At 37.9% G+C, this 16507-nt stretch overlaps 1 protein-coding gene across 1 annotated transcript; it reads left to right on the plus strand.

Annotated features, from left to right (window-relative positions):
* On the plus strand, positions 1-9165 carry LOC108710391 (extracellular calcium-sensing receptor). Its single transcript, XM_018251526.1, has 7 exons — positions 1-94; positions 430-667; positions 2077-2368; positions 4052-4882; positions 5641-5868; positions 6818-6941; positions 8255-9165. The coding sequence occupies exons 1-7, from the start codon at positions 1-3 to the stop codon at positions 9163-9165; spliced, it is 2718 nt and encodes a 905-aa protein (XP_018107015.1).
* Positions 9166-16507: the final 7342 nt, after the last annotated feature.

The raw sequence follows: 16507 nt of genomic DNA on the forward strand, positions 1-16507 counted from the left end.
ATGGTTAGTGCCACAGCCATGCCTTACAGTCAGAGCCTTTCTATATATAAGGGAACATCAACTCAGTTTGTAAGGAAGAATGGCTTACAGTTAAGTGAGTATCATTTATATCAAATTATTATTACCCAGCTCTACCACCCAATTCTACATCTCTTTTATCCCCATATTTATACAGCTCTATCCCTCACCTTTCTATTCTTTTTCTAGCTCCTATAACACAATTCACAGCTAAACAAAATTCTTGGTCCACCATACTCTTTAAGATGGAGGAATTTGCATGTCTCGTATGGATTTAAGGACCTGAAGATAATTGGACCATCCATAATGGAGCAGCATAGCTAGTCTAATACACAGCTTAGTATTTTAGGAAACTATCCCTGTACTTCCTGTCCTGTGCATATAAAAGAACTGTAAAAACTGTGTTTACAGGACTTATTGTGGTTGAGGACATGATGGACATTCACTGTCTGATTTTGCACCTTCTCCTGTCATGCCTCATTTTGACTTTGTACACCAACCAACAAGCCTGCAGGCTCCATGTCTCTGAGACAGAGGGGATTTTTCAACCTGGAAATGTAATGTTGGGGGGATTGTTCCCTGTTCATATTGACAAAGAGTATCAGCCTGTGTCCTTCAGTGAAAAACCTCCTGGTATCAACTGTACAACGTAAGAGAGAGTCCCAAGATATTGTTAAACTTGACTGTGTGATTCTGTAATTATTTACAGATTTTATTTTTGGTTATACCTTGTCTTAACTATAATTTATGGTGTACTGCCAGTGGTATAACTAGATATTATTGGGCCCCACAGAAAATTCACGTAAGGCCCCTCATACCCTCATTCAGTTGTCATGGCTTACTAATACATATTAAAATTACTTATTAATTAGTATACTACTTGGCTTTTTTTGTATGGATATTTTACAAAAATACCCATACAGCAGGTCAAAGTCTGGTCAATTTAAATAGCTTTCTCCAAATGTTGGGAGCAAAGGGTTTAACTGACAAATAGTCACTCAGGACTAGGATGGATTTCAAGACAGGGGGAGCAGATTTTGGAGAATTTTTCTGGGCAAACTCATGTTGCTTAGGTCATCTTAATATTAGCGACAGTCTATTTTCCAGCTTGATCTATTTTTATTAGTATTCTTGTTTTCAACCACTCCTGGAAGACAAATTCCTTATGTTTTCAAGGTAGTTTATAATATCTTGCCTTTAACTAAAAATCACTAGGCAGTCCATGATCATATATATATAAATGCTGTGTCAGTTTGCTGGCATTTGGAGCATTTGACATGTGGCCTTCTTTCCATCTTGAGACCAGTTTCCCTCAAGATGACCTCTTCAAACATTGGAGTGCCATACTTAATCACCAGTGAGGAGAACTGGAAGTATATAGAGAACTGGATATTTTTCCCATCAATTGTTAAAGCTATTTAATCCTGGGGAATTTTTGGTTGCTCAGGAGGCCTTGCATGATTCTAATTCCTAGATGAGGTAAGTTGGAGTTTCTCCAAAATGGTAGCTGTGTTGAGAAAAATGAGATGTCCTTCTTTGCTTTCTTTCTGCTTCAACGGAACCTGAAACTATTCTCAAAAGAGAAGTGTTGGGGGTTCCCTCAGTAGGCTATAAATGAATCATACTTTGATCTTTGAGTTCATGAACTGTGGCATGAATTAATGTGCAATGATTTTCTTTAAATTCAGCAACAGGATATTTCATTTATAGAAAACAACTCAACATGGCATCTGTTTTTGTGTTGATTTTTAAATACAGTTTTATAAATACAAACCTTTAAGAATCAAATAGAAAAAAAAAGAATAAAATAGATTTGTTGGGAGAGTCAAATTAAGAGACAATGGATTTATTGGATGAGTTTAAAAAATTGTCATGTTTAAAATAAAGATATTTGTAGGTTATTTGGAATTATTCAATAAAATCAAAAGAAATGTATCCACCAGATTTTTAGCTTATCACTTTGTAAATGTTTATGTTGTACTGTTGAAGGTGTGATTTGATGGTTAGTAACTGAAGTATTTACATTTAGTAATTCTTAATCTTTTGAATTTTGTCAAGATTTCACTTTGAGAATTTTCAGCAGCTCCAGGCAATGATATTTGCTGTGAATGAGATAAACAGAAACCCCGATATTCTTCCCAATATCACCCTGGGGTTTCAGGCTTATGATTCCTGTGATGTGTTACAGCAGGACTTAGAAGGAACATTACAGGTCTTAACGGGACTCACTGGAGCCATTTCCAATTACAGATGTCTGGAACATACCCCTCTCGCTGCTGTTATTGGTGCTTCTAGCTCAACACACTCAATTTTAATGGCTCATGTGCTAAGCCTTTATAGATATCCTCAGGTAATGAAGGCAGCATAAACTCCCCATGCACTGTTAAATATTGCTGCTTTTTTATTTATATTGTATTCCTACCACTGGCATAACTATAGAGGAAGCAGACCCGTGGTTGCTGGGGGGCCCGGGGAAAAGGGGGCTCTATTTCCTCTACTACTTTTTTTTTCTTTAAATCTTTAAATAGATGCTCTCGCGCCTTACCAAGTGCACTAGTGGCAGAGGGGAGTGTTGGAGTGCAGGATTCCCTATGTGCGATGGGCCCTCCAAATATTTTTTTTGGCAGGGGAACCCAGTGCGCTGTTGTTACGCCCCTGATTCATACAGAGTATGTGTCTGTAGAGAACAACTAAACAAATGTGTCCACTGGTCTATTTGATCCATCCAGACAGTTGGTTAGAAAACTAATAAAGACAATATATCAAATTTTAGCTGACTTGGAGCTGCACAATTGTTTTAGATTTAGAAATTTCTGTAAAGAGTGAAAAGTGCAACACAATTGCACAGAATCAAGCTGCCATGTTTTTTACACCCTGTACCCTGTAACCACCATATGCTTTCAGAGACACAGGCCCTTGCTCACCAAAATAGTGTGCATTACTAGTGAACACATAGGAAAAAAGCCAAAATTGCCTCTAAAATTTCCAATTTTAGTGTGCTTTTAAATTAAAGTACACTAAATCATAAAATACAGTCAGGGCCTCAGATTGTATCATTATTCTAAAAGCGCCGACCCTGAATGATTTTAACCAATCAAATCTCCACTTTGTCACCCCAAGATTATAATTTCAAAAACTTATCCTGTCATAGTGACATTGTACAATGGACATGATCTATAGAAAGATAACTAAATAAGACCTTGAGATTGACAGAGGACTCCATCAATTTCAACCCTTCCCATGTATATGATGTTCTGACATTCCATGGCATGAATTACTAAGATTCATTTATTTAAATGAAATGGAAAAATTTAACACAGCACTACCACCTTTTGTAGATGTCTCTTAGTGGATGGGGCATCTTAAATTTAAACCTGCCATGAAAATAACATTATTCCATTATATTAGCTTGACTCTCGAAAATGCATCTCTCATTGGCTTCAATATGCAGGTTTTAGTTGCAATGTTTTTCTAGTGGAATTTTCTAGATTTTTTTTTCATTGTTAAAATTAGAAAATTTAAGTTCCAGAAAACAGAATAAAAAAAAAAATCTGACTTTGAAATTTGTAAGTTGGAGTTTCTCCAAAATGGTAGCTGTGGTGAGCCAAATGAGTTTTCCATCTTTGCTTTCTTTCTGCTTCAACGGAACCTGAACTATTCCCAAAAGTGTTCCTGCTTCAATCACAGCAAAAACTTAAATTTGAATCTTAATAAATTTGTCCCTATGGCTTGTGCATGTGCAATGGCGTAATATGATTTTACTCTACTGTGCATGAATGAGTCTAAGGCTGCACTAGAGATGCCAGAAAAAGGAAAAAGAAACATGGCAGAACTCCATAGTAAGGTGGTGTTTGAACTTATGTGAATAGCCTTCTGAGCTCCTAGCATTTATTTAGAGCTGTCTCGGTATGAGTAGTTGTAACATCTCACTAATGTTTCCAAGTATAACTGAGATTGTTTTATTTGTTGTTTGGTTATAATAGATTAATATTGCAATTCATTGTGATATTTTATTTGTGCTACTTTCCTACAGGTCAGCTATTTCTCAACAAGCCCTCTCCTCAGCAACCATAAAATGTTCCCCTCCTTCTTTAGGACTGTCCCCAGTGATGCCTTTCAGTCACAAGGGTTGGCAAAGTTGGTGCTGCATTTTGGATGGACCTGGGTGGGTTTATTGGCAGCAGACAATGACTATGGTCAGCAAGGCATTCAGTTGGTAAAACAAGAAATAATCAAGACTGGAGCATGTGTGGCCTTCACAGAGTCCATACTTACAAGTCAACCTGACCGAAATGCTTGGCATATTGTTAAGGTCATGAAAGAGTCAACAGCCACAGCTATAGTTGTCTTCTCCTCAATTATTAATTTGGTTCCTATTTTAGAAGAGATGCTCACACAAAATATTACCAAGAAAATATTGGTTGCCAGTGAAGCATGGTCCACTTCCACCCTGTTTTCTGATGGAAAGTTCTCAGAGATTCTTTCAGGAACCATTGGTTTGGCCCTATATAGTGGAAGAATTCCAGGGTTTGGAGAGTTCATTAATAAAATCCACCCTTCTGTATCTTTAGGGCAATACTGGGTAAAGCTTCTTTGGGAGAAATCTTTCAAATGCAAATTCCAGAATGAGAGAAACCTCACAGGTGTATCAGCAGATCCCATTAAAACGTGCACTGGGGAGGAACTTCTAGGAAATATTGAAAATAGCTTCAACGATGTTTCCAGTTTAAGAGTTACTTACAATGTTTACGTTGCTGTACATGCTGTAGCCAGGGCCTTAGAAGATTTAAGCAACTGTATTTCAGAAAGAAGTATATTCTCCCATCAGAAGTGCCCCAGTATTTTCAACTTTACATCATGGCAGGTAATATTTAACATAAATTATGATAAGACTAAATATTACTCTATTTGAACTATTTTATTTTTTCCTTATAATTACTATTATATGTATATTACGCAATGACCCACTCTACACCCCAAATGTAAACCCAGGGCAAGAAAAACTCACCAGAGAGTCAAGTATGGATATGCCAGATAACTTAACATGGAATAGAGAAACTAAAAACATGACGGAGTTATTTACTAAACTGTGGTCTGGCTTTTTGGGACAAAACATGAATTTTTCTGGGCTTTTTTTAACTCAAATTTTTTGAGATTTATTAAGCCCCGATAGAGCAAAAAGCCAGAATCCAAAAATCCACCATCTCAGACCTGCCGAGGATGTGTAAGTCAATGGCAGAGGTCCCATTCCTATTTTGAAGTTTCCGTGGTCTGCGTTGGAATTAGCCTGAAAATCTGACCTTTTTGAGGCTTTTCGGGCAAAAATCTAGCAATTTCGGAAAAAACTCCTAAAAAAAAATCACATGATTTGGGGTTTCACTCATTTTTGTTGAGTTTTTACCTAAACTGATTAAATCAAGCTTTTTTAAATAATGAATAAGGTAAAATCATTTATCAAAAATTAGATAAATTCTGATTTTATTTAATAACCCCCGAAATGTGTGCTAGCCTGCTGTTACTTTCATTTCGGTGGTATACATTCCATTTTGCTACACTGAACAGTAGGATAATCTTTTGTTCTTTTTTCATAAAGAAATGTTTGCTGTCTTGCCTACCTTACAGCTATTACAGTATATGAAGAAGGTTACGATTCCACTGAGCAGTGGAAGAAAGCTTATATTTGATGAGAATGGTGATCCACCAGCAGTCTATGATATTGTAAACTGGAAAGTGAGGTCAGATGGCTCCATGAAACAAGTCAATGTAGGCAGTTATGACATCACTGGATCATTTGGTCATGTATTCTCAGTCAATATGAGCTCCATATCCTGGGCTACTGGAGACCAGCAGGTACAGTAGTTACTTAACAAAATAGATATTAAGCACATGTCCAAATAACTGGAACATATAAACTGTATCCTCAGCAAGAAAAATATCATGGCTACAAAAATAATTTAAACTCAGTGAGCTGTAATTTTTTCATTTTCTTTTTCAACTAAAAAGTTAATAAAAATCACCAGAATACATAGCTAGGGCTGATTGCCCAACATCCGTTCCCAAGCTAAATAATGCTCTTGCGGTTAAATGAAAGCAAATCCTTCCAATAATGCTCCAACACCTAGGGGCAAATTTACTAAGGGTCGAATATCGAGGGTTAATTAACCCTCGATATTCAACCCTTGAAGTAAAATCCTGCGACTTCGAATATTGATCGAAGGATTTACCGCAAATACTTTGATCAAAAGATTGAGGGAAAAATCGCTTGATCGAATGATTAAATCCTTCGAATCGAACAATTCAAAGGATTTTAATCCATCGATCAAAGGATTTTCCTTCGATCAAAGGATTTTCCTTCGATCAAAAAAAAGCTTAGAAAGCTTATGGGGAAGGTCCCCATAGGCTAATATTGTAGCTCGGTAGGTTTAAAGTGCTGAAGTAGGGGGTCGAAGTTTTTATAAAGAGACAGTACTTCGACTATCGAATGGTCGAACGTTTTTTAGCTCGAATCGTTCGAATCGGTCAAATTCGTAGTCGAAGGTCGTAGTAACCTATTCGATGGTTGAAGTACCGAAAATCTTTTTCGAAATTCAAAGTTTTTTTTACTTCGAATCCTTCACTCAAGCTTAGTAAATGTGCCCCCTAGTGGGGAATTTTCAAAAAGAGTAGTGGCTGTTACAACAGGGAGTTATTTCTTTGTATTCTAATTTTGGAAGCAGTTGTCCTTACATTTTTGCCCACATGTTGTAGGTATCTAATGTTTATAAATTTTTTCTTAATAAAGAAGTGACATTTCTTCCAGGTCCCTCTCTCTGTCTGTAGCCAGAGCTGCCCCCCGGGTTTCAGAAAGGCAACATTAAGAGAAAAGCCAGCCTGCTGCTTCCAGTGTATCCCATGTCCCCAAGGAGAGATCTCCAACCATACAGGCAAGTAGATATACCTATAGTGTGTCCCAGAAACCCAGTATAGATTACTATATACAAATGAAGCACATTCACTGGTCCCTTGTTTCACAGGTTGACACCTTCGCACATGGTTGTATTTCTTGGAAAAATTCTTCCCTGACCAAGGCACAGTCTTGATACCCACCTGCCTTTAGCCTTTATAAGGAAAATATTTCCGACACATTGGTTTCACAGGCTTGAAGGAATAATTCAGTATAAAATAAAAACTGGGTAAATAGGTTGTGCAAAATACAAAATATATCTAATATAGTTAGTTAGCCAAAAATGTAATGTATAAAGGCTGGAGTGACTGGATGTGTAACATAATAGCCAGAACACTACTTCCTGCTTTTCAGCTCTCTAACTCTGAGTTAGTCAGTGACTATAAGGGGGGCCACATGGGACATAACTGTTCAGTGAATTTGCAATTGATCCTCAGCATTCAGCTTAGAATCAAAAGCAACAGTTTTGACCCATGTGCCCCCCCTCAAGTCACTGATTGGTTACTGCCTGGTCATCAGTGGAAACCAAGAGAGCTGAAAAGCAAGAAGTAGTGTTCTGGCTATTATGTTACACATCCAGTCACTCCAGCCTTTATATATTACATTTTTGGATAACAAACTATATTGAAACTTTTTTTTATTTTGGCACAGCCCATCTATTAACCCAGTTTTTATTTTTATACTGAACTGTTCCTTTAATCCTCCAAAGCTTGTTGCTTTTTAAGTAGAGCGATTGTACAGAACAACACAACACAATTTTGTAAAGAAAAGGGACTGTAGAATATCTGTCAAAAAGGTAAACCCCATATGGTTCTAACATTTTACCTCCAGTCATATTTTTCACAAGTTGGCCCTTCCCTGCATGATTGCATCTTTTGGGAAAGGTATCTCCTGCCCATGGCACTGCCTCGCCAGCTTGATCCTCCCCCATCATAATCTTTTATAGTAGAAAGATTGTCAAAACCATCATATGGGTCTTACCTTGATGTGGTATGTTGGCTTGACTATTTTATGATTATAACTTTGTAGATCAAACTCCTATTTTTGAAAATATATGCACTTGCACATACATAGAATTACTAATACAACTGGGGACCATGAAATGTGCACTGATCAATCATCTCTCTCAGCACCCTAGATCAATCCAGGGCAGTGGGACCCTGAACGATCATATTGTGCTCATTTAGCTCTATTATTCTGTACCTCCAGCAGCACTATACATACCGTATTAGAGATGGGCTTCCAGAGCTTTCTGGATAACCCATTTACATGTATTATTCTAATCTTTTTCAGATTCTGTTGATTGCTTCAAGTGTTCATGGGACAAATGGCCTAACTTACAGAAGTCTAAATGTCTCCAAAAGAACATAGAATATCTATCTTATGAAGATCCTTTGGGGGCAGGTCTAGCAGCTACAGGCACTGCATCATTTTGGGTTCCTGTTCTTATTTTGAAAATCTTCATAAAATACAGAACAACCCCTATAGTGAAAGCTAACAATTATCATCTAAGTTGCCTTCTTCTGCTGTGCCTGCCACTCTGCTTCCTCAGCTCTTTGGCTTTCATAGGCTTCCCTCAGTCCGAGAAATGTCTTCTGCGCCAAGTTGCATTCGGCTTGGTCTTTACTCTCTGCGTCTCTTGTATTCTGGCCAAAACCATTATGGTTGTTTTTGCCTTTATGGCCACCAAACCGGGCAGCAAACTGAAGAGATGGACGAATCCTTATGTTTCCTACGTAATTATTTTTATTTGTTTTGCCTTACAATTTATCTTATGTATTTCATGGTTATTAAAGGAACCTCCTTTTCCAGAGTATAATATTGAAACCAAACCTGGAATTATTATCATTGAATGTAACAATGGCTCTGGCACAGCTTTCTGGTGTATGTTAGGATATCTTGGTCTTTTGGCCACTGCAAGCTTTGTTGTTGCTTTCCTTGCCAGGAGGCTCCCTGACACATTTAATGAGGCCAAGTTCATCACCTTTAGCATGCTGGCCTTTCTCAGTGTCTGGGTCTCCTTCATCCCAGCATCTCTTAGCGCACAAGGCAAATATACTGAGGCAATGGAGATCTTTGCAATTCTGTCTTCAACTTGGGCCTTAGTAGTGTGTATTTTCCTTCCCAAATGTTTTATTATATTGTTTAGACCCAACATTAATTCAAAGAGAGAACTCATGAAGAAAAGCAGGGCTCATTTTTAAGATAACCCCCCACCAAATAAGTGTATTATAGGAAATAAGTAATAGTAATATGTGCATTTTTTACGACACATCTACAGAGACCTGCCAGAGAGGCTTAAGTATACAGTAAGTTTGAATATGTTGATTGACTTTTTGTGAGGTAGGTTTGGTATCTTAGCAGCTCCCTCTGACAAATCCTATATAAAACGTCCCAGATACACTAGGGGTATAGCCTAATAAGGTATAGTAATCCAACAATGAATCTACATCTACTTTGATTCTGTGTGTTACACAGTGTGTCCAGCAATAAAGCTATTTGTGCACCACCTAATCTCTCCATGCTATCTCATTGAATAGTAACATTCATCTTATAATGTTCCAAGGAGTTGAAGTGCTGTGTATGGCAGAGATCTCCGAACCATATCTACTCCTGTCTTATGAGAAGCTCAGCAGCACATACATCACTCCTCTGCAGTGTGCGTCATTGGTAATGATTTATTAATAAAGGAATTTAGTTGCCCTTTTTTTGCTTTCATTTTCTAAACTTACTTCTAGTAAACACATCAAAATGAATTATTAATGTAATTGCACTGGTGCAATTTCGCATAATTTTGTTCATAACCTCATAATTAATGAACAATGAATGAAGTCCTCATTTTTCTGAACACATGGAAAAAATTCAGATGCTGAATGAGCCAAAACAGGTCAGGAATCAATTAACCCATTTATTTATCTAAGTTATGACCTATTTGTCTTCACGTCACAAGAGAAATAGGTAATCAAGAAGCCCATCCATTTACTCATCTCAAGTGCTATGCTTCTGTAAGATGGTCAATTGATCCTCACAGTTTTCTATTTATACGTATATACTTATACGGTACGGGACCTATTATCCAGAATGCTCGGGACCTGGGGCTTTCCGGATAACGGGTCTTTCTGTAATTTGGATCTTCACTCCTTAAGACTACTAGAAAATCATCTAAACATTAAATAAACCCAATAGGCTGGTTTTGCTTCCAATAAAGATCAATTATATCTTAGTTGGGATCAAGTACAAGCGACTGTTTTATTATTACAGAGAAAAAGGAAATCATATTTAAAAATGTGGATTATTTGATTATAATGGAGTCTATGGGAGACAGTCTTTCCGTAATTTGGAACCTTCTGGATAACGGGTTTCCGGATAATGGATCCCATACCTGTACCACTATTTCCGATTGAACCAAATCTACAGTATCTACATAGTTACATAGTTACATAGTTACATAGTTAAATTGGGTTGAAAAAAGACAAAGTCCATCAAGTCCAACCCCTCCAAATGAAAACCCAGCATCTATACACACACCCCTCCCTACTTTCACATAAATTCTATATACCCATATCTATACTAACTATAGAGTTTAGTATCACAGTAGCCTTTGATATTATGTCTGTCCAAAAAATCATCCAAGTCCCTCTTATAGTCATTAACTGAATCAGCATCACAACATCACCCGGCAGTGCATTCCACAACCTCACTGTCCTGACTGTGATGAACCCCCTACTCTGTTCCTTTAAATGAAACTTCTTTTCCTCTAGTCTGAAGGGGAGGCCTCTGGTACGTGATTCTCTTTATGGGTAAAAAGGTCCCCTGCTATTTGTCTATAATGTCCTCTAATGTCCATGTCTGTGACTTTACTATCACTTCAGATGAACTGAAAAAGCCACTCGGATGGGTGATGAAAAATTTTCAAGAAAATTCCAGTTGCCTTTGACTTAATTCGACTACATACTGTATATCATGACCTGGATAAATGAGAATCTTCATAGACATATGAACCATATCTGTTTTGTCCACATTATCACACACCTTTTTTGCTATGTCAATATTCAGACTAGCATTGACTTTCTTCAAGAAAATAAAAGTTAACGGCCACTTTCCAATGTGTCCACAGACATTATAGAAGAAAGAAAGCTCCAGGACTTTTATCGGCTTGAATCTCCTTCACAAACAAAGAATGCTTTATGGGTTCTGACACCAGCCATAAATTAGTATAACGAGCCGTGGCCCAGGTGCCCTCTGCCCCGGACCCTGCTCTTAAACTTTAGTACTAGACTTCCACATCATTACTCCACATTGAGAATATGGTAAAAAAGACTGGTATCTTACCCCACAAATGTTGTGACCTGGGTGCTGCCACCCCGAGTCCGTCACTAGGGGGAACGCTGACTGCAAATTAATAGTGGAGAGGCAGGGCACTCCTGGGTTTCTGAATAAATCGATCGTCTCCAGACCAGAACGTAAAATGATATACTTTATTTAAACAACATATTAACCATACATAGCGTCTGAGTTCTGACGCTTTTCGTGATAGAACACTTCCTCAGAGACCTCACTTACCATCATGACACAATGCATTTAAATCCCCCCACATCTGATTAATTAATTTGATTAACAAGGTTCAAAAATTAGTTTTAAAAACAGTCACGTCAGATATTGAATTTGAAAAAGCAATAGATAAAAACAATCCCATATATCCATTTTATGATTAATACTAGGTGTAAATTGCATTTAATTCTATATTTGATATATCAAGTGTAAAAGGGGTATTTGTAACATATAAATAACATTTTAATTTGTCATTTAAAGGTTAAGCTTAATTCAATATTGTTGTCACTAGCTGGAGACTTGTAAAACCTTATAGTTATGTCAAAGATAGAGTTTAGCCCTTCTGGTTGTCTGGTATGTAATTTAAAAATCCATTTTACTTCCGTTTTTAATAGTTTCGCTTGTAAATCCCCACCTCTCGGGCCTAAATTAACCCTTTCTATTCCTTGCACAGACATCCACTTGGTGTCTCCACCATTACATTCTATGAAGTGCCTTACCGCAGGAGTATTCACTTTTTCAGAGTTTAAACTATTAAGATGTTCTCTTATCCCATTTTTCAGGTTCCTCATTGTGCAACCAACATGCTGTTTATGACATTTAAGGCACATTATCAGAATAGAAGTTCTATCAATTGCAATACCAAATCTGTTGTTTATCTGATAATGTGCTTTAAATGTCATAAACAACATGTTGGTTGCACAATGAGGAACCTGAAAAACGGGATAAGAGAACATCTTAATAGTTTATACTCTGAAAAAGTGAATAGTCCTGTGGCAAGGCACTTCATAGAATATAATTACAAGATAATATTGTTACATGACCGATAAAAATCTTAAGTGTACTGAAGATAATTGCTATTTTTACAATTTGAAACAAAACAATGTAACTATAAGGTTTTACAAATCTCTAAGTAGTGACAACAATATTGAATTAAGCTTAACCTTTAAATGACAAATTAAAATGTGATTTATATGTTACAAATACCCCTTTTACACTTGATGTATCAAATATAGAATTCAATGCAATTTACACCTAGTATTAATCATAAAATGGATATATGGAATTGTTTTTATTTATTGCTTTTTCAAATTTAATATCTGACGTGACTGTTTTTAAAACTAATTTTTGAACCTTGTTAATCGAATTAATTAATCAGATGTGGGGGGATTTAAATGCATTGTGTCATGAAGGGAAGTGAGGTCTCTGAGGAAGTGTTCTATCACATACGCTATGAATGTTTAATATGTTGTTTAAATAAAGTATATCATTTTAAGTTCTGGTCTGGAGACGAGCGATTTATTCAGAAACCCAGGAATGCCCTGCCTCTACACTATTAATTTCCAATGTGGACAGGAGGACGGTGTAATAGGACACAATGGGGGTCATTTATAAAGTTTCCCCAGTGCAAATTTATTCACAAATGGTTGTATTTCCCAGGTTTTTTCCTGAACGCTAAAATATTGCACTGTTGTGCCCGTCTTTCCGATTTTTGCAAATTCACATTGAGAATACATTTTTGCAAATGACTCACAAATTAGACAGGTGTTTGCGTGAGTGCACCCACTTGTGCACTAAAATAGCGTTGACAGTAACTTAAATTTGCAATTTGCAAAACTGTTTTGCAAAAATTTTCTCCACCACCAAAGTTGAGGCGGGATTCAAGCACAGAGTGTATGTATAATATTTGCAATTTGCGATTTTTGCCATATTCAAAAAGCTCTTATAGATATTCGTGTGAAAAAAAAAATTCACAATTCTGTTTGCACACTCTTATTCAGCTTTATAAAAGTAACCAAGTGCAGGGAAAATATATTCACCGTGTGAACCAATCTGCTCTGCGCAAAGTTTATAAATGAGCCCCAATGTGTCTCATTTACTCATAATTGGGAAAGCATGGTGGAAAACCATTGGAGTAGCTACCAATAAACATTTATCTCTAATTTGTCTACTGAAGCCAAATCTGTAACTGGCTGTTATGGGTTATAGCAAAAATACACCAGATGTTAGCATCAAATTCCAGCATGTTAAAGGAAAATATTACCGTATATACTCACGTATAAGCCGAGTTTTTCAGCCCCCCAAAATATGCTGAAAAACTCTACCTCGGCTTATACTCCGGTCAAGCGCAAAAACGGTCGCCGGCGTCTAAGAATAGTGCCGGCGTCCAAGAATAGTCGCCGGCGTCCAAGAATAGTCACCGGTATCCAAGAATAGTCACCGGCGTCCAAGAATAGTCTCCAAGAATATTCGCCGGCATCCAAGAATGGTTGCCGGCACCTCCAATGGGAGCAGAAACCCTTAATTTTTTGATTGAAACTTACCAGAAGCTGCTGCATTTCTCACCCTAGGCTTATACTCGAGTCAATAAGCTTTCCCAGTTTTTGGAGGTAAAATTAGGTACCTCGGCTTATACTCGGGACGGCTTATACTCGAGTATATATGGTATGATGCTAATTCAGTATAAATGAAATTCCATAACAGGACTACCGTAGTTCTATATACCTAGTTTTAAAACAGCATCTTAGTGTCACCAGGTTTAATGTTATTGGGTCAGTGTTCGATTATTAAAAGGCTAAAAGTTTTACTTTTCACCTTTGTTTTACAAAATCGAGCTGTACTTTTTAAAGAATGTGGTTTAATTTATATACTGTAGATATCTATACAGACAAATTCCATCTGATCTTCAATTCATCTGATCTTCTTCTTCAACTCATCTGATAGAAAGGTAGCTGGATAATATTTAAACATACAAAAAAGAAGAATACAAAAAAGAATGGTTGTGGGTGCACACCTGAGGCCAATTTCAAAAAGTCTAATTCCCTGTCTCAGTGATTCAAGTAAAAATGCTAGTGCATATAGTTTTGAAACAGGGTTTTTTAGTTACAAAGTTATGATCATAAAATTGATAAGCCACCATACCACGTCAAGGTAAACCCCATACGGTAGTCCCTAACTTGTTTACCTTTAATCATAGTAAAATAGGTATCTTACCTCTCTTCTTAATAGCATTACTTTATGTGAACAACTCCTATGCCTTGGTTTCAAACTGTGTGCTAAATCCTCCCCCGCCAACTGCTATGCGGTTGTATCGTGGCTTATAAATTTTATGATCATAACTTTGTAACTAAAAAACCCTGTTTCAAAACTATATGCACTAGCATTTTTACTTGAATCATTGAGACAGGGAATTAGACTTTTTGAAATTGGCCTCAGGTGTGCACCCACAACCATTCTTTTTTGTATTTGTATTTGCTGGGAGCTATGGCTAAGCTCCATATGGTTTGTTGCACCCTCATACCCACCCTTTTAGATTTTTGGTGGTCCTATTGTCCTTTTAATTGTTTGCTTTGGTGTAAGAAAAATACCTGGGTCGCGGCGGCGTGGACGGCCGCCACGCCGCCGCGCTCCTTCTCCGTCGGCTTCCGGGTCGGCTTCTGGGTCCTAGTGCGCGCGCGGCGCGCATGCGCATTATTTAAAGGCGCAGGCGCGCTGGCGTAATGACGTCAGCGCGCAATGGCGCGAATTTCAAATGTATTTAAGTCCATTCAATTGTACTGCTGGTTGCCCGTGATAGGATTTATCCTGTGGTTTTTGCCTGGTGCTGTTTGTTCGTGTCTATTCTGCTTGTTATCCAATTTTGACCCCAGCCTGTTTCCTGACGACGCTCCCATCTGAATCCTGACCTGAGCCTGTTACCCGACTACTCTATTGCCTGTACCCCTTCTGCTTGATACCCGGTTTTGACCCTTGCCTGCCTGACGATCCTTGCTATCTGCCTGCCTCGACCCAGCCTGTCTGACGATCCTCTCTGCCTCATCCTTGCCTGTAACCGTGATCCTCGGCCCAAAAGACTCTAGATACCTGCCGTGCCCCATTGCCTGCCAGAACTCTAGCCTTGCCCACTCATAAGTCCAGGTGGCACCCCAGTAGGCGGAGGGCCTTCCCGAAGCCCAAAAGTGGTCACACATACTGGTGAAGAGAGCTCTGACCACGGTGCTTGGCTCTAGTTCTGGTATTGGGTACCGGCCGTGACATTTGGTTTGTGCAATCACTCTCCCTTAAAAGCCGAAAATGCTAGCGGCATGGGAGGATCTAGCCTGAAGGCAGTCTCTCCAATTTAAAAGCCGCATAGCAGTTGGCGGGGGAGGATTTAGCACACAGTTTGAAACCAAGGCACAGGAGTTGTTCACATAAAGTAATGCTATTAAGAAGAGAGGTAAGATACCTATTTTACTATGATTAAAGGTAAACAAGTTAGGGACCACCGTATGGGGTTTACCTTGACGTGGTATGGTGGCTTATCAATTTTATGATCATAACTTTGTAACTAAAAAACCCTGTTTCAAAACTATATGCACTAGCATTTTTACTTGAATCATTGAGACAGGGAATTAGACTTTTTGAAATTGGCCTCAGGTGTGCACCCACAACCATTCTTTTTTGTATTAATATTTAAACATCACTGGAATCAAAAGGGTTACATCAACCTAAGTTTAAGCAAAATAAATGAGGAAATAACTCAAGTTGTGTGCAGGTAGGAAGTGAGTTTAATGCATTAATTAATGTAATGTGCCCAAGTGTTGTGGAGAGGTCCCAAGGACCTTTGAGCCCCTAGAGCAGCAAATGCTAATTAATGGTGTTTAAATTATCTCTTCCTTCCAACAGAACTGAGCTGCTATTAGCTTTATATTTTCTCAGAAACCTTAGCTTTCTATATAAAGGGAACAACCTAAGTGATGTATCATTATAAAGAGGAAGAATGGGTTATAGTGAGTATCATTAATTGTATTTATACAAGACCTCAAAATTTGTCAAAACAATGACCTGAGCAAATCCTTTACTGTATTTAATTGCACTTTAATTGCAGGTATTTTCCTGGTGGAAGACAAGATGAGGGGCAGTATATATACAGCATTTTGGTTTTTCATTTTGTCCTACCCCATCTTGGCTTTGTACAGCAGGGACCAAGCTTGTAGGCTCCATGTGCCAGAG

Source organism: Xenopus laevis, chromosome 3L (genome assembly GCF_017654675.1).
Source record: "Xenopus laevis strain J_2021 chromosome 3L, Xenopus_laevis_v10.1, whole genome shotgun sequence".
In the NCBI taxonomy this organism is placed as follows: Eukaryota; Metazoa; Chordata; class Amphibia; order Anura; family Pipidae; genus Xenopus; species Xenopus laevis.